This window comes from Megascapheus bottae, chromosome 3 (assembly GCF_031878675.1).
Source record: "Megascapheus bottae isolate mThoBot1 chromosome 3, mThoBot2.hap1, whole genome shotgun sequence".
Classification (NCBI taxonomy): domain Eukaryota; kingdom Metazoa; phylum Chordata; class Mammalia; order Rodentia; family Geomyidae; genus Megascapheus; species Megascapheus bottae.
This window is the reverse complement of record NC_143511.1, coordinates 35,093,181-35,110,988: the sequence shown is the minus strand read 5'-3', so window position 1 is coordinate 35,110,988 and position 17,808 is coordinate 35,093,181. Positions and strand designations below refer to the sequence as shown.

General features: G+C 49.1%; 1 protein-coding gene and 1 long non-coding RNA gene across 2 annotated transcripts in view; one reads left to right on the top strand and one right to left on the bottom strand.

Moving 5' to 3' along the window:
• Positions 1-9,190: 9,190 nt before the first annotated feature.
• LOC150065292 (serine/threonine-protein kinase PAK 1-like) lies at positions 9,191-13,225 on the bottom strand. Its single transcript, XM_090329873.1, has 4 exons — positions 13,024-13,225; positions 12,429-12,524; positions 10,760-10,953; positions 9,191-10,500 (listed from the first exon to the last, which is right to left on the bottom strand). The coding sequence occupies exons 1-4, from the start codon at positions 13,191-13,193 to the stop codon at positions 9,461-9,463; spliced, it is 1,500 nt and encodes a 499-aa protein (XP_090185999.1). The 5' UTR covers positions 13,194-13,225; the 3' UTR covers positions 9,191-9,460.
• Positions 13,226-16,090: 2,865 nt separating this feature from the next.
• Positions 16,091-17,808, top strand: part of LOC150065291 (uncharacterized) — a 6,812-nt gene continuing 5,094 nt past the window's right edge. The window contains exon 1 of the long non-coding RNA XR_016534749.1: positions 16,091-16,180. This is a non-coding gene — a long non-coding RNA (uncharacterized LOC150065291). The remainder of the gene's footprint in view (positions 16,181-17,808) is intronic.

Sequence of the window (17,808 nt, the reverse complement as noted above, 5' to 3'; positions counted from 1 at the left end):
TATTACCAAATCAGATTCTTCTGATGAAGAAGGGATTCCAATGCTGGTCACCCCAGCTCCTCAGCAACATGAAGAAGAGGACCTCGATGATGATGTCATCTTGACAGAAGTGAGTTTTGTTCTACTTTCCCTGACAGCTCCAGAGCAGCTCTAAGATCTCTTTAACCTGCCTCTGTGACTGCTTGCCCTTCACAGAGATAAGTCATTGAGTCCAACCTGCCTGCAGCAATGAGTATAGCTAACAATCTCTTATTCTCTTCCCTCAAACTGAGGTGGGAACCTTTGCCCGCAGGGCAGGCAATGTCTTGCTCCTCACACAAAATGTGATTTAGAATTAGAGATGTGTACTGATTCATCAAAGATTTTCCATTCTATGACTAATTATCCTCCCTCAGTTAGAAGAGTGAGATATACCCTTATTCTATTCTTTTCAAAGGAGACATCCATTTCAGGTTTTGTAATTCATATGATTGTATTCTGCATAGAAATGGATGAGCAGGGGGCATGCCCCAGTGTGGGAGGACAGGTGATAGCACTTGCTCTTGTGTGGGTTCTTCATCAGGGGTGGCTGAGAAAAAGGCTGTGTTGTCACATGGGCAGCTCAGGCCATCCCCAGACTCTGTGTCCTGTCTTGACCAGCCACATCCAAACTGTCTTCATCTCCCCTGGACTCCTACCTGGACACATTGCTCCTGGTTTCTTCCTGGTTTTCTTGCCTGCCTCCATTTCTTCCTTGTCAGTGTTTGTAACTGGAAGGGAGATCTTAGGCCAAAGGTCAACTGTGGCCTGGTGTGGTGACTGGATAGGGAGCCTCCTCCTTGTCCATGCACAGGAAGCAGCTGGTGTGGGGACATGGGCCTCTTGCATGGAGGCAGTGACAGGGTAGCCTAGATGTCAAGCACACAGGAACAGAGCCAAGCTCCCTTTATACACTGTGTAGACTGCATTGGACACCTACTTCTCAAGAATGCTGTGCCTGAGAGCTTAGGGGCCACCCCTCTTTTTCAGCACTAATGAGTCTGAGAGATGTGTGTGCCTGTGCGTGCAGAGCAGAGATCATCCCCCTTCTGCTTCATTCATCGGCCAGGACACAAGCTGGGCCCACCCTTCTGAGCATCCACCCCTCCCTGCTTTACCACAAGCCCCACACTCATCATGAGCAATGAGGGCTCTCCCTGAGCCCATATCTAAGCCAGGAAACTGAGAGTCTGAGAAGTCCAGCGGAGGGTGCTGCCATCCCTGCCGGATGGAGGGTGTGGGTCCTGCCCTAACTTCAGTGACTTGTCCAGTTCCCTTGTCTCAGAAGGTGCCTCTGTTCACCAGTGGCCCACAGGGGCCAGCTGAAGGTCTAGGTTGATGCCATTGACTGGTGAGGCAGCTCAGGAAAATCTGCAGTGTGGCCTTCTTGGTCACATCCTCAGTCCCCAGGGCTGTGAGGCCTTCACAAGGCAGTCTTCTGGCTGGTGGGGCCTGGGTGAGTATGAGCAGGAGGACTTGGTGAACTTCAGACAGGCTGGCCTCGCAGGCCTGGAGCTGGCTTCCGGCCTGATGTTCATTCAACTCTTTGGGGAGGATCATTTTGTCAGGGAGAAGCCACAGTGAGCCATGGGTTTGGGACCTTCAACAGCCTCATGCTGTTCTCCTTGTTCACTCACCCTTCTCCAATTCAAGATTTCTCGAACCCCAAGCTCACAACAAGCTGTGCCTCTACTCCTGGCTCTTCTGCTCCCCAGTTAACCTCTGTCCACGACTGTCGTGTCATCTAAGTGTAGAGTGTACACTTGCCCACATTCTGGTTTCTTTTTCACATTTATTAGTCTCCACGGGCCTCTGATTTATTTTCTGGCAAGATGGGAACACGTGCCACAACACAGAAGAAAATTGCAAGAAGCAAATAATGGGTTCACACACCACGGGCAATCAATGCTCATCATTGAATCCAAGCACCCGTGTGGGTCTTGAGATCAAAGAAAAGACAAGTACATGGGCTGGGAGTTGGCCTAGTGGTAGAGTGCTTGCCTAGCATGCACGAAGACCCAGGTTCGATTCCTCAGTACCACATACATAGAAAAAAAAAAAGCTGGAAGTGGTGCTAAGGCTCAAGTAGTAGAGCTCTAGCCTTGAGAAAGTCCAAGGACAGTGCTCAGGCCCCGAACTCAAGCCCAGGAATGGCAAAAAAAAAAAAATAAGACAACTGCACATCCACAACTACACAACTGACTCCATGTACATTTCCCTTGTTGCCGGGGCTAGGCCGCAGCAAACCAGGGTTCGCAGATTGGGATTCCTGAAATAGGGGCAAGTACTAGGGAAAATTAATAGAGAGACAAACAGATGGAGTTCGGGAGGACTACAGCCCAAGTCAGCAGTCCAAGAGGGCTGTGAGCTCCAGACTGCTGCCTAAGACTGTCCTGTTTATTTTAAGTTCTGACCTTAAATACTCTTCTTAAAACTAGGGAACTGCCAGAGGCTACATTCATACAAAATAGTAAACAAGTCACATATAGGATAAATGAGAAAGGATTAACATTGCTTAAAGTCATCCTGATAAAAACTGATTAACATTGCTTAAAGTTATCCTGATAAGAACTGATTGACATTGCTTAAAGTTATCCTGATAAAAGTTACTTCCTTGTGTATACAGTTGTGTAGGTCCAAGGTCAGGTCCAAGGTCATTGACCCCACAGTCGGTCCCCAACATCTCCCCTGTCTTTCTTTTAAAAAATGCAGACTTGCTTGTCTTAGGTTGGGTGAATCGCTGACTCTGCCTTACCCGTCATGGGGAACTTCTTCAGATCAAGCTGAAGGCCCTGTCTTAGGTTGGTCAGAGAGCATCCCCTCTTATCCTGTCCTTGACTGCGATTCCTCTCGTGGGGGGAGGGGGGAATTCATCCATCTGGGGCTTAGATCTGCGAGTTGTTCTATTGGTGACTGTTGAAGATGTGACCATTGGACGGGTACTGGCCATAGGCGTTGATTTGTTCCCAGCCATAGCTTCAGTTGTCACTTTACTTGGAGTAGAAACAACAGGAGTTGGCTTGATATTGGCTGTTGGTGGATCTGAAGTGCTGGCAATTCCTCATTCTTCAGAAGCTGCAGTAGTTTTCAACGTGATCTGTCTCTGCTGTTCTGGGACCTTACTAGTAGGTTCTTGAGGCTCTTTCCTCTGCTCTAAGTGCCTCCCTTGATGCTCTTGGAGTTCTCTCTCCAATCTGCTGATTCGACCTTCTTAATGGGACTTAAGAGCTGTTATACGAACAGCAAGTTCATTTTTTTTTGCTGATCTAATGTTCCCTTCTTTAAAACAATGCAATAATTCAAACCTAAATGATTTTCTTCATTAAACCTTGAATATGTTCACTCACTCATTCACACACATCCATACTCAAAGATTTTAAAGTGCACAAAATTAATATTGGCCATTCATTTTCCGGAAGTTTGTGTCAAGAGAGCTTTGCCAATTTTACTCTTGCAGGTGAGAACCAGGTTCAAAACAAAACTTTAGAAAAACCATAAGGATCCATATTTAAAACTGGTACCAATTTCAAAGACAAAACTGGACAAGAAAAAATATGTAACACGAACAAGAGAAAGAAACAGAGACTTTTACACTTAACACATAAACATGAATTCAGGTCTTTTCCCCATTACTGGATGCATTACTGGAGGGTTGGGGGTGAAGGTCCAGTGAGTCGCTCCTTGGATGACCAGTCACTCTCCAGAATCCGAACATAGCGTTCGGGCAGCCAGCGGGCATCATTTTCTTCCTGTGAAAAAACACATACATGCCCTCTACCCCAGGTTAGAACAGGATCTGGTCCGTGCCAAGCACCAGTTAGGGGATCCTTCCATTTTACTAAGGCAAAAGCACGCTGCTCTCTTTTTTTCCCAGAATCGCTGAGCAGCAGATAAATTATTTGAATCCAGATTCAAAAAATTTAAAACAAATAAAGCATGATTAAGTATATTCACAGGGGTAGCGGGATATGACTCTCCTTTCTGTATTTTAGCAATTTGATGTTTTAATAATCCATTAGCTCTCTCCACGATGCCTTGACCTTGAGGATTGTAAGGAATGCCTGTAATATGAGTGATATTATAAGAATGGCAGAAGGATTGAAATGCTCGGCCTGCATAGCCAGGGCCATTATCTGTTTTTATTTGCGAGGGAATCCCCATCACAGCAAAACATCCAATGCAGTGAGAAATACAATGTTTAGTAGCTTCCCCAGCAAGGGGGGTGGCCAGGATAAAATTAGAATAAGTATCTACAGTAACATGAACATATTTTAATCGGCCAAATGATGGAACATGTGTGACATCCATCTGCCAAATGTGATTAGAAAGCAGTCCTCGTGGATTTATACCTAAATGAGGAGCTGGTGAGAAGGGCACACAGTTGGAGCAGGTTTTAACTATTTGACGTGCCACTTGTCTAGGTAATTTAAACTGTCGGCGCAAGGCTCGGCTGTTTTGATGATGGATGGCATGTGACTGCTTAGCAAGTTCAACTTGAGTTAAATAAACTCTGGTGGCAGAATCAGTAACTGCGTTACCCTCACTTAAAGGGCCAGGAAGATTAGTGTGAGCTCAAACGAAGCCAAAAAAACAGGGGTGGTTGCGAGAACAAAACAAAGTTTGTACTTGGCGAAATTGGGTCTGGATATTGGAGTTAGTAGTTCCAATAAAGGGAACAGTTTCTATGACTTGAAGAGCACGAATTACATATTGACTGTCTGAGTATAAGTTAAAGGGCTCGTCTTGTAACAGGACGAGTGCTTGTAAAACAGCCTCTAATTCTATCTCTTGGGCGGAGGAAAAACCCGTAACCCAAGATTGAATTTTCCTATTAATGGTCAAAGCAGCCGTTCCATTGGAGGATCCATCTGTAAATACTAAAGCGGCAGAAGATAAAGGCAGGCGAGGCCCGTACTATGGAAGGAAATAGGAACTTATGACACGCAGCAAATTGGAGAAGTTTGTTAGACAGGTAGTGATGCAAAATTTTTCCCGTATAATTGGCCCAAGCAATGGCCCAAGAATCGCAATGGGCGAATAGCCAATCTTGTTGTTGTAAATTATATGGGACACAGATAAAATGAGGTTCCTGACCTAAATATTTACGGGAATCCACTCGGCACATATGTATCAGATTAGCTACCAATTCGTAGTAGGGGGTCAGCACTTTGCCGGGTGTTGATGGTAGATAAAGCCATAAATGTGGGCCATCCTGCCACAGTACAGCAGTTGGGGAGTGAGAAGTAGCTAAAATGTAAACTCCCCATGGTTTAGAGTAGTCACAATAGGTCACTTGTTGCTGGGAAATTGCCTTTTCTACGATTTGGATGACCCTCCTGGCGTCGGGATTTAAATTGCGCAAGGATGTAGGGTTGGTATCTCCTTTTAAGAGATCAAAGAGGGGTTTTAACTCTCCTGTGGACATCTTTAAATAAGGCCGAAGCCAATTTATATCTCCTAAAAATTGCTGAAAATCATGAAGAGTTCTTAAGTGTGAAGTTTTTAATTGTATTTTTTGGCTTTTAAAATAGTGTGGGCCTACTATATGGCCTAAATACGTAAAAGGGGGGTGTTCCTGAACCTTTTCAGCTGCTATTATAAGGCCAAAGAGGCTCAGATCTTGCTTTAGTTGTCCAAAGGCTTGTCGTACGACGATAGGGTCAGAACAAGCCAACAAGATGCCATCCATATAATGAACAATATAAACAGAAGAGAATTTTTCACGGGTGGAAGAAATGGCTCTAGCTACAAAACTTTGACATAAAGTTGGGCTATTTGCCATGCCCTGTGGGAGCACAAGCCAATGATATCGCTTCATGGGTTCTTTAAAATTAACAGAGGGGACGCTGAAGGCAAAGCGCTTACAGTCTTGAGGTGCCAGGGGTATAGTATAGAAACAATCCTTCAAATCTATAATAATCTTATAAGTATCCTTTGGGATTGCCATGGGGGAAGGCAAGCCGGGCTGTAAGGCCCCCATCAGTTCCATAGATGCATTTACCTTTCTCAGATCCTGTAACAGCCTCCATTTACCTGACTTTTTCTTTATAACAAAAATTGGAGAATTCCATGGAGAGTTAGAAGGGGCCACATGCCCCAAGTCCAGCTGTTCCTGTACCAGCTGCTGTACTGCAATGATCTTTTCTAGAGAGAGAGGCCACTGTTCGACCCACACCGGTTCTTCAGAGAGCCAATTTATGGGATCAGCATGAGGGGCAGGACAAACAACAGCCTCCGTTAAAGAATACCCTAATCCTTGTCTCGTAGGGTGAGACTGGGGTTGGAGTGGCTCTGGCTCCCCCTGTGCTGCTCGGCCTAGTCCCCTAAAGGGGAGGAGGCCTTGATCAAGTAACTGCTTAGTGACCGCAGCACTAGGACTAAACATATACACTCCCATTTTTTCCATGATATCACGACCCCATAAATTAATTGGCAGATGATCCAGGACAAATGGCTGAAAATGACCAGAGTGCCCTTCCTTATCTCTCCAAACAAGGATCGCACTGCTCTGCTGCGGGTCAGTTGCTTGCCCAATCCCCTATAAGGAAGTCATAGAGGTTGTCAGGGGCCATTGGGCTGGCCAATGCTTTTTAGATATTACAGACACATCCGCTCCTGTGTCTAATATTCCTTTAAAGGGTTTTTCTTGTATAAATATAGTCATCTCAGGCCTCTCTTGTTTTATGCTTTGTACTCAATAGATATCAGAGATCCAAATCCTCTCTGTCCGCATGGGGCAGAAGAATTAGCAGTCTCCCCGTGAGGTAAAGGCACAAGTATTAGTTGTGCTAATTTTTGACCGGCTGGGATCGATACCACGTGTTTCGGGGCAGAGGCCATAACTTTGATTTCTCCAGTAAAATCCTGGTCAATTTTGCCAGGTGTAATCTGTATTCCTTTAAGGGCTGAGCTACTTCGCCCTAACAGCAATCCAGCCACTCCCAGGGGAAGGGGACCGAAGACCCTCGTGGGGAGAGCTTGTGTCCCCATCTCTGGGGTCAATACTGAGCAGGTGGAGGAACAGAGGTCCAATCCTGCGCTGCCTGGGGTGGCACGGAAGAGGCTGCAGACTGATTTTGGGGGGTTGTTAGAAGATGTACTTGTGGCCGAGAAGAGGGAGGGACTGCCCCATGGTTTTGCGGGGCCAGAGGCTGGCCCCTTCTCCAGTTTCCCGAAAACGGGCGGCCATTGTGATTTGTTGCGGACTTGCAATCTTTAGCCCAGTGCTTCCCTTTACCACAGCGTGGACATGTGCCAGGTGATTTTTCTCTCTTTAACCTGCTCTGGCGTGGGCATTGTGTCATCCAATGTCCTACTTGACCACAAGAGAAGCAACTCCCCGGGGGACTAGCAACCCGAGAATGCCGCTGACCTCTATATTTTAGAAATTCAGTAATAGTCTTTCCTTGAGGAGCGGCGGCTAAAGTAAGGCCTGGTACATGGGAGGGTCCAATACCAGCACACAGTGAAATAAAGTCCGTGATTCCTCCCTTATTCCTATGGGGTCTGATAGCCGCCTGACAGGCGGCGTTGGCATTTTCATAGGTTATGTGTCTAACTATAATCTTCCTTGCGTTCTCATCTTGTACTAGGCGGTCTGCAGTCTCCATTAATCGAGACAAAAATTCTAGACAAGGTTCATTCGGTCCCTGTTTAATTTCTACTAAATTTTTTGTACGATTGGAATTACGTAATCTTTTCCAAGCCTCTTTCGCTGCAGCATTTATTTGTAAATAGGCTTCCTTTGCATAACCCAATTGATCTTCGGTGTTTTTATAGGTTCCCTCTCCTACCTCTCCGACCTCATCCAAGCTGCCTTCATTTATCCTGGAGTCCTACCTGGACACATTGCTCTTGGTTCCTTCCTGGTTTTCTTTACTGCCTCCATTTCTTCCTTGGCTATGATTGTAACTCGAAGAGAGATCTTAGGCCGAAGCTCAACCGTGGCCTGATGTGGCCCTGCGTGCAGAGAGCCCCAAGCACTCAACTAGCCGTGCCTCTACTGCTGACTCTTCTGCTCCCCAGTTACCTGTGTCCACGGGTGTCCTATCAACTAACTCTAGAGTGTACTCAGCTCTTGCCCACATTCTGGTTTCTCTTTCACATTCAGTCGCCTCCCCAAGGCTCTGAGTTGGTTTCTGGCAAGAAGGGAACGCATGCCACTGTGACATAGGAAAAAATTTTGGGGGGTGGGGTTCAGGACTCCTCCCAGAATATCGTTGAGGGGCAAAAGGATATTATTAGGCAATTTTAAATAAGGCCTGAGCCATTGAATATCTACTAGAGGATTTGGAAATCATTAAGGGTATGGAGGCAGTCAACACGAAATTGAATGTGAGGTGTTAAATCTAATTCCTGTTGTAGATTTAAACCCAAATAGGTCAAGGGATCTTGTCACTGGACTTTTATCAGGAGTTACTTGCAAGCCAAGGTTAAGGAAGGCTTTAGAAAGTTCCACAAAACAATTCTGTAGATCTGGCCTGTCCTGAGCCACCAACAAAATATCATCAGGGTGTAGGGGAATTGTATAAAAGCAGTCTTTGAGATCAATGATCACTTTAGCCACATAAAAACAATTTCTTGCAAACACATTTGGTAAAGGCTATTTACGCTGTACATGGCCAAGCGCAAGCGTGCACTATTTATAGTTTCAAGCAGAAAATGTTCCTTATGTGACCACAATTGCAATCCTTACATGAAAATTCTTATAAAAACATGAATCTTCTTAATAAACAATCTCCAACTCTCTGCCAGTTAATCTTATTAATGGTTCCCTCCTTGGGGAACCAAGGATATAATTCTTCCCCATGATCAAAAAATGCCTTTAAATCTTTCCTTTTAACGCGAGTTCCTCGTGTCTTGAGGGCCTCTTAAACCTGAGATGAGCAATTCCTGTGACGATGATACCTGTACCATGGCCAGTCACTTACCTTGCGCCGTCTTCACTGCTCAGCGTTGACCGAAACTGATGTCTTGGGTGGGTAGCTCCGAGCCGGTCACACAATCACTTGGATCCAAGTTTTCCTGGAAGACAGCGTTTCTCAGCCTCGCTGGCTCCCGGGCCCCACGTTGGGCGGCATTTGTCCCGTCCAGCGGGACGTCGACTAGGGCCAAGAACCTAGAGGGAGGAATGAAAGGGACAGGAGACACGAAGAAGGCAGCAAGACAAGCGTCCTGATTAAGCCGCAGATTTTATTTTTCACACAGGGGTTTATATGCCTCTTCAGGAGAGGCAGGAGGGGGTGGGGTATAGGAACTGCTTGGGGTAGGGGGTCGGGTAGTAGGATGTTTGCTCGGGGTAGAGGCCAGGTGGTAGGATGTTTGCACATCAACGCAAGCAGGCACGTGTTGCTACGTGACGTAATCCCAAGATGCAGGCGCGTTCTTACACTAAGAATTCAGGGCGTGGGAGAATGTCCCCGACCCTGGGGTGGGCAGCATCTTAGGGCTTGTTCTTGGTTGCCTCCCTTGCTGCAGCAATCAATGGAATGAGGCAGGAGAGGGGCTTGGCAACCTCGAGGAATGGATGCTGCAGGAGCTCTTTAGCTGAGCCTCTCTTTTCCACATCCATCTCCAGACAGCGGTTTAAAAAGTCCCGGAAGATAGCCGACACCTTCTCTGGGTTCTGAAGTTCCGGAGTGCCACTGGTGGCAATGAGGCACAAGGCCCTCAGAGGGTTTTCATTGAAGTATGGGGGCTCTCCTTCCATCATTTCAATAGCCACGATGCCCAGGGACCAGATGTCAACCTCGGGTCCATAGGGCTTTCTTGTTACCACCTCGGGTGCCATCCAATATGGCGTTCCCACCATGGTGCTCCTTTTGCTCTGTTCTGGAGTTATCTGTGCACAGAATCCAAAATCGGTTAACTTGACAGAGCCATCCTTTCCCAACAGTATATTGTCGCTCTTGATGTCTCTGTGAATGACTTGATTCGAATGTAGGAACTCTAGGGCCTGCAGACACTCACGGCACACAGCAGCAATCTGTCCTTCATCCATACAGATTTTTGTTACCACATCTGACAAGGGACCTCCAGCCAAGTATTCCATGACAACCCATAGCTCATCTCCTACAAGGTAATTGTCCAAGTAGTTTGCAATATTTGGGTTCTTGTTTTCCCTCATGACCAGGATCTCATTAATAACCAGCCCTTTCTCCGGATGCTGCTGCAGATTCATCTGCTTAATGGCCACCTCCTGTCCTGTGGCTACATCCATGGCGGTATACACAGTTCCCAAAGCACCGTGTCCAATCTTCTCAAAGCGCGTATACTTCTTCTTAGGATCACCCACACTCACTATGCTCCGTAATTTCTCTAAGATCTCCTCATCAGACATGTTGGGTTTCTTCTGCTGCTTCTCAATATGCCGGGTCAATGGATCTGGTGGAGTGGTGGTATTCTCAGTAGGTGAAATGGGAGATGTAGCCACGTCCCGAGTTGGAGTGACAGGAAGTGGTTCAGTCACAGCTCCTGCTGGAGCTGCAGGACAGGACGACACAAGAGCTTCTCCGTGCCTGCTTGCTTGGGACTCTTGGAGAAGCGCCACCACCCCCTCCTCCCTGAGCTTTGCCCGCCTGGGAACTTCCACCTAGCCTATTGCTCAAGCAGCCAGCACCCACGCTAGGCTTCAGGCTTCTCTTGCTCCCAGCCCATGGCTACTTCCGGGGTCTCCACCAGCCAGTGGTGCCCTGCGACCTCCACCCCTTCCCAGGCTGTGGGTCAGTCCCAGGCTGCGCACCCATAGCCTCTGCCTGGCTGGGCTCCCGGATCCCCAACTGTGCGAGCATGTGGGAGACCCGGCGCTCCAGGTCAGAGCCACACATGTAGAGCCTCAGGTGTGCGCGCAGGCGCTGCAGGCAGGCATGCTGCGATGGTGCCAAGAAGTCCTGCGGGTGGTAGTCCAGCCAGGTGCTCAGGAGGCAGGAGATGGCCCTGGAGGCGAATGGGTGGGAAGCAGAGTGTGAATGAAGGCCAGCCCCTCCCGGGGTCATCCTCACACCCCTGTGATGTTGGCTGCCCTTTCAGAGAGCAGCACATCCCAACAGGGGCACCTTTGAGCTGTGCCATCCCTGGCCAGCCAACCTAAGCTAGGCTGGCAGAGAAACTCCAAGGAGGGATCCAAGACCAAATGCTGGGAGCAGTTCTGGCCCCTTCTGTTGGGGCCTAGCCTCCATCCCTGAAGCCTGATTCTGGCTCAGCTGCAATTAAAGGGCTTTGTCTAGGCATTCGGTCCTTTGCATACCTCTCTTAAGGCATCTCTGTGTACGTGACTCCATTGAACCCCCCGCAGTTTCGCGGGTCTCGCAGCAGCTCAAGTCTCGAGAGCTTTCCTGCACCTGTCCTGCCCAGTACCTGACAGCCCCACCCAGACCCTTAGTGGTAGCACAGAGGCCCTCTTTCTATTGGGTAGCTTCCCAGTGCCCACCTTCTCCTACCCTAACAGTATATAACTAATTGTCTGACGCAATAAAGAGAGGAGAGCATCAGAGAGCATCAGAGATCAGCAGAGATCAGCAGAGATCAGCAGAGAGATCTGATGCGCTTTCATGGTTAACACTGCTTCTGACTCAGCGTGGTTCTTTCTTCCCCGGTGATTGGGGGAGGGCTGGGTCTTCGACACTTACCATCTCGCTCGGCTCCCGGGGGACTACAGGCTGGCCCTGTGTGTCCCTCCCCGTTCCCGTGTTGCTGCCCCGGAGAGGAGCAACACCCTTCTGCTCTTTCCAGTGCCTTCCTCCTCTCCCCCCTGGGCCACTCTCTCCATGCTAGACTCCAAGATGGCTTGCTATCCGGCCTGATATGTAGAGGGGTGTGACACACATCCTCAGGCGCTCTGCTGCCTCATTTCCTAGCATGCTCACCAGGGCTGTCTGCCTTCCAGAACACCCTTGAGCGTGGTGCTGAGCTCTCCCTCACACCTAGCAGCATGTCAGGCCCACTGACCAAGCAAAGATGTGTCTTGGCCTTTTGTGGAGCTCAAGGTGAGTTGAGCAAACCTGCTTGGTAAGGTGTGTGGGGAGCATGCCTTCTCGTGGGGCTCAGCCGTGGACCCAGCCTCTAGTGGTCCTCATATGAGTAGCCCTTGCCTGGGGTTTTCCCTCTGCTGCCGAGGATGCCCAGATCCCATGACTCCCTTGATAATCATAGGTGTTCAGAGCTGCTGATTGGGCCGTGTCTCACTCACAGCCCCAACTCCAACACACACACACACACAGAGGAGTGTGTGCGAGTGCGCCCACGCACATGCGCAGACCTTCACACTCGAAATCAAGCACACACTCGCAACCATGCAGACACACATAAAGATGAGCACGAGAGTAACACACACATACACACAAACACACACCCATGGATTTTTCTCCAATGTGGAGCATGCCCTAGCTGGAGATCGAATCCCACTCACTCACTTGTAGAGCTTGTTTCCAGGGATGACATCCTCGCTGGAATGCGGGAGGATGTCAGTCTGTCCAGAGGAGCCCATGGGGGCTTCCAAACTCCTGAACCTGTTGAGGATTTGAAGCATCACTGGCTAGCCCAGGTCAGCCAGTCCATGTCTGCCCTTCTTGTACCACCAAGCACATTGCCTGCATATTGGCCCTCCATGAGCACTACTTCCCATTGGTGCCATGCATGAGGACAGTAGCCCCTGGGTGATGAGCTTAGGAGTACAGTGCCTTGGCACTTGCCCCAGCCAGCCCTGCTCTGTCTCTATCTAGGTGGACGAGGTCATGCAGAGAAAACGGGTTGCCTTCTTGTTGAAGAGAGACAGTGCTTTGTTGGAGGTCTCAGAGATACATAGCCCGAGAGGAGAGCCTGCGGGCCTAGACAGGACAGTGCAGCATGTGTGCCTGTGCCAGTGTAGCCGAGGACTTCCCTGCTTTGATCCCCAGGCAGTGGCAAGTGCCAAAGAGGAAGTCTATGTGAGCAGCCCACGTTGCAGGCTCCACTGCCAAGGCTTCCACTGCAGCTCAGGAATCCTGTGCTATTGGAATTGGCACTCACCTTGTAAACAGCAGGTCCAGGACCTGAAGGGTGTCTGCACACCTTCTGTAGCTGTTGAAGAAGGTGTGGATGAAGGTGGAGTTGTCGAGCAGCTGGGCAAGCACCAGGTGGTCCACCTGCTCCTGCAGTGTGCCTGCCGTGGGGAACTCTGACCCGCAGGCATCGGGCATGCCTGGGGACAAGTCCCCTTCAGTCTGGAGGAGAACCACACAGGGACAGTTCAAGTGCCATGTGCAACACTACAGGAACATTCATGGACACACACAAATAACTGCAAACATTTGACCACTCACAGCAACACACACAGGGACACTCACAGGGACACACCCCCACACACACCCCTGCCCCCCCTCCACACACGTGGGAAGGAAAAGTGGTGATGCACAGGGAGATGAGGGTGGAAGGCGTCCTAGCCATTTCCTGCCCTGGTCTGTCCCATGTTACCCTAGAATTCCTCCGGAAAAATCTCCAGAGGCGTTGGTGGCGGAGGCCAGGGCGCACAAAGCATGGACACAGGCGCCCCAGGAACCCTCTCCGCCCATCACTCAGGCCTGAGCCTCGACCACTTTGCCAGCAACAACGAAACATCTTTGCAATGGACACGATCCACACAAGTGCACTCTCCGAGGCTTGTGTGGACTGTGAATTCCTGGGAGGACCCCGGGGTTCTGAGTCCTCTGAGCCATTGTGATGTCACCTCTGCACAGCTCTTCCCTTGAGCCCTTGATTATGACCCAAGCTTTGCAAGGTGCCCTGTTCAGGCCTTTTTCTGCCTTGCCCAGGCCGACCACTGGCCATTGTGACCCAAAGCCCCTGGACCAGTGGCCCCTCATAGAGCTAGGTCAGAGGCTCTGGCTAAAGGGGATCTATCAAGGTGGGGTCTTAAGCACACAGCCTTGCCCTATCCAGATGTGACCCTGGATAGGAGAGGATGACTCTCACCACTCCAAAGACTCCCAGAACTCTCAGGGATTCAACGTCCTGATTCCTTATCTCACCAAAGTCAGAAAGTGACACACATCTCTGAGGGACTGCCTTGACAGGGAACACTTGCTAGGAGATCAGATGCACTGAAACAAATGCAACTCCACCAACTCTTCTAGTCCTGCAGAAGGGTTCAGAAAATGCTACTTGATGGTTGACCACGTGCTCCTCTGCTCCACAGATAGATGCAGGTAACTGAGCCTCAGAGATCGTGCCCTGGGTCCTAGAACCTGCCACAGCCCTCCCACGACCCACAGAACCAAGCCCTCTATGTCCTTTCTGTAGACAGCCATGGAGCTAGGGCTCAGACTCACTGGAGCCTGTAGGTGCCCAATTCTGAAAAGCCCTCCCCTGGACCTAGCCTGACCACAGCACCTGACTTCGGAAAAGTGAATCCCAGTGTGGGAGCTCCATTACCCAGTAGATTGAACTTGTGATTTGGGGTGACTCTGTGCATTCCACATTGCTCTCTTCTTCTAGCCGGCCTCCCCTCACAACTCCTAATGACTCATCTGACACAGTCATGGCTGTCCCCTGGGCCAGACTCTGGTTTAAAGATGCACCAATGCCATCCAACAGATAAGAGAAAGAAGAGAAAAGAGACTAAAGGAAATAATAGGACTGAGATTCAGCAAAGCGGGTCACTCTCATTGTCCCCCTTTCTGTCTCAGTACTATCAGTGCCACCATGAGTGCCTCCTCCAGCCAGGAAAGTTGAGGCCTGGTTACGGCATGCCCCAGTGTGGGAACACAGGTGATTGCACTTGCTCTTTGTGTGGTTCTGTATCGGGGTGGCTGAGAAAAAGGCTGCGTTGCCATATGGGCAGCTCCGGCCATCCCCAGACCCTGTGTCCTATCTTGACCGACCACATCCAAGCTGTCTTCATCTACCCTGACTCCTAGCTGGGACAGAGAGCTCGTGGTTCCTTCTTGGATTTCTTTCCCGCCTCCATTTCTTCCTTGGCAGTGGTTGTAACTCCAAGAGAGATCTTAGGTGTGGTGACTGGATGGGGGGCCTCCTCCTTGTCCATGCACAGGACATGGGCCTCTTGCATGGAGGCAGTGTCAGGGTAGCCTAGATGTCAAGCACACCGGAACATAGCCAAGCTCCCTTTAAACACTGTATAGACAGCATTGGATAGCTACTTCTCATGCTTTCTTTGACGCTCAAGACTGCTGTGCCTTAGAGCTTAGGGGCCACCCCTCTTTTTCAGCACTAATGAATCTGGGAGATGTGTGTGCCTGTGCGTGCAGAGCAGAGATCATCCCCCTTCTGCTTCACTCATCGGCCAGGACACAAGCTGGGCCCACCCTTCTGAGCATCCACTTCTCCCTGCTTTACCACAAGCCCCACACTCATCATGAGCAATGAGGGCTCTCCCTGAGCCCATATCTAAGCCAGGAAACTGAGAGTCTGAGAAGTCCAGCAGAGGGTGCGGCCGTCCTTCCTGGATGGAGGGTGTGGGTCCTGCCCTAACCTCAGTGACTTGAACAGTTCCCTTGTCTCAGAAGGTGCCTCTGTTCACCAGTGGCCCACAGGACCCAGCTGAAGGTCTAGGTTGATGCCATTGACTGGTGAGGCAGCTCAGGAAAATCTGCAGTGTGGCCTACTTGGTCACATCCTCAGTCCCCAGGGCTGTGAGGCGTTCACAAGGCAGTCTTCTGGCTGATGGGGCCTGGGTGTGTATGAGCAGGAACGCTTGGTCAATTTCAGACAGGCTGGCTTCGCGGGCCTGGAGCTGGTTTGCGGCATGATGTTCAACAATTTGGGGAAGATCCTTTTGTCAGGGCAAAAGGACAGTGAGCCCTGCTTTGGGACCTTCAACAGCCTCTTGCTGTTCTCCTTGTTCACTCACGCTTCTCCGATTCTAGATTTCTCGAACCCCAAGCACACAATGAGCTGTACCTCTACTCCTGACTCCTGCTCCCCAGTTAACCTCTGTCCACGAGTGTCGTGTCACCTAAGTGTAGAGTGTACTCCTGCCTAGATTCTGGTTTCTCTTTCACATTCATTAGCCTCCCCAGGGCTCTGAGTTATTTTCTGGCAAGATGAAAACACATGCCACTGTGACACAGAACTGGAGTCTGAAGATTTAACGGCTTACCCCAAAGGTACTGATACATTAGGTGGTGAGGCCAGGATTCTGACTGAGGCCATCTGATCTGAAGTTCAGGTGAGAGGACCAAAGGTTGGGGAATGCCCTGATGCAGAGACATCCCAGGCAGGAGTGAAAATACCTTCACCAGACTATTTGTCACCACTATTTAGGACCCCTATTGTGTACTCAGGAGGACTCATAGCTCCACCAGAACTGTTTACTATTTGGCATTTAACCAATGGAAAATGACTTAGTCTCCTTTGCTTCCTACTGAAAAAATTGAAGGAGGCTATTTGGTGAATAAAAAAAAATTAGGCTTCTGTAATTAGTGTTTAAAATTAGTAGTAGTAGTATTATTTGATTGTGAGGATTGAACTCTGGGCTTGGGTATTGTCTCTGAACTCTAAAGCTCAGTGATAGTGCTCTATCACTTTGAGCCACAGCACTTCTGGTTTTCTGGTAGTTAATTGGATATATTTATCCCATAGTCTTTTGTGCCCCAGCTGTCTTTGAACATCAGTCCTCATATCTCAGCTTCCTGAGTAGCTGGATTACAGGTATGAGCCATTGTGCCTGGGAAAATGATTCTTAAAAACCTAAGCAGAGGGCCAAGACTGTGGCCTAGTGGCCCAATATGTACAAAACCCTTGGTACCACATATACAGAAAAGGCTGGAAGTGGTGGCTCAAGTGGTTGAATGATAGCTTGAGCAAAAAAAAACTCCAGGATAGTGCTCAGGCCCTTAGCTCAAGCCCCAATAGTGACAGTAAACAAAAACAAACAAACAAAAAACTAGACTGCTGGAGGCTCATGCCTGTAATCCTAACTACTCTGAAATCTGAGACCTGAAGCCTGAGGTTCAAAGCCAGCACAAGCAGGGAAAGTCTATGAGACTCATATATCTAGTTACTCAGGAAAAGCTGAATGGCACTGTGGCTCCAGTGGGACAGTGCTAGCCTTGAACAAAAGTAGCTTAGGAACAGCACCTAGGCCAAGAGTTCAAGCCCCAGGATTGGGGGGGGAAAAAACCAAAACAAAAACCCTAATGGGAAAGAAAAGTCCTTGATTAGGGACACTGAATTTGATGTCAGAGCTTTTCCCGGTTTACCATTGCTGTCTGTTAGTAAAACTCCTGGCCCTATGTTCAGGGTTTTTTTTTTTGGTTTTATTTTGGTGGGTCATGGGGCTCGAACTTGGCCTGGGTGCTGTCCCGAGCTCTTCAGCTCAATGTTACTACCGTACCCCTGTGCCTGCACAGTGTCCCTGAGCTCTTCAGCTCTAGGCTATCACACTATCTTTGAGCCAGACTGCACTTCCCTTTTTCTAGAGGTTAATTGGATCAGAATCTCTGGTCCTTTTGTGCTCTCAGCTGGCTTTGAATCTTGATCCTCAGATCTCAGCCTCCTGATTTGTTAGGATTACAGGCTTGAGCCACCTTGCCAGCTGGTTTTGTGCATTTCTTGCTTGATATTCAGTTTTTGGATCCATTCATCGATGTAGGCCAACTTTGGGCTTTGAGATCCTCAGATCTCAGCCTCCTAAGTAGCTAGGATTCTAGGTACCACTGGTGCCTGGCAAGAGCTCTGGACCTGGGCAGTGTTCCTGAGCTCTTCAGCTCAAGGCTAACACCCTACTGCTTGAGCCATAGAGCCACTTCTGGCTTTCTAGTGGTTAATTGGAGATGAGTCTCAGAGTCTTTAGTG

Coding starts and splice junctions, on each gene's coding strand:
- LOC150065292 (XM_090329873.1), bottom strand. CDS start 13,193: ATGCCCGATGCCTGCGGGTCAGAGTTCCCCACGGCAGGCACACTGCAG. Junction 12,525..13,023: donor CTGGACCTGCTGTTTACAAG/GTGAGTGCCAAT, acceptor AATCCTCAACAG/GTTCAGGAGTTTGGAAGCCC. Junction 10,501..10,759: donor CAGCCAGGCAGAGGCTATGG/GTGCGCAGCCTG, acceptor CCTGTCCTGCAG/CTCCAGCAGGAGCTGTGACT.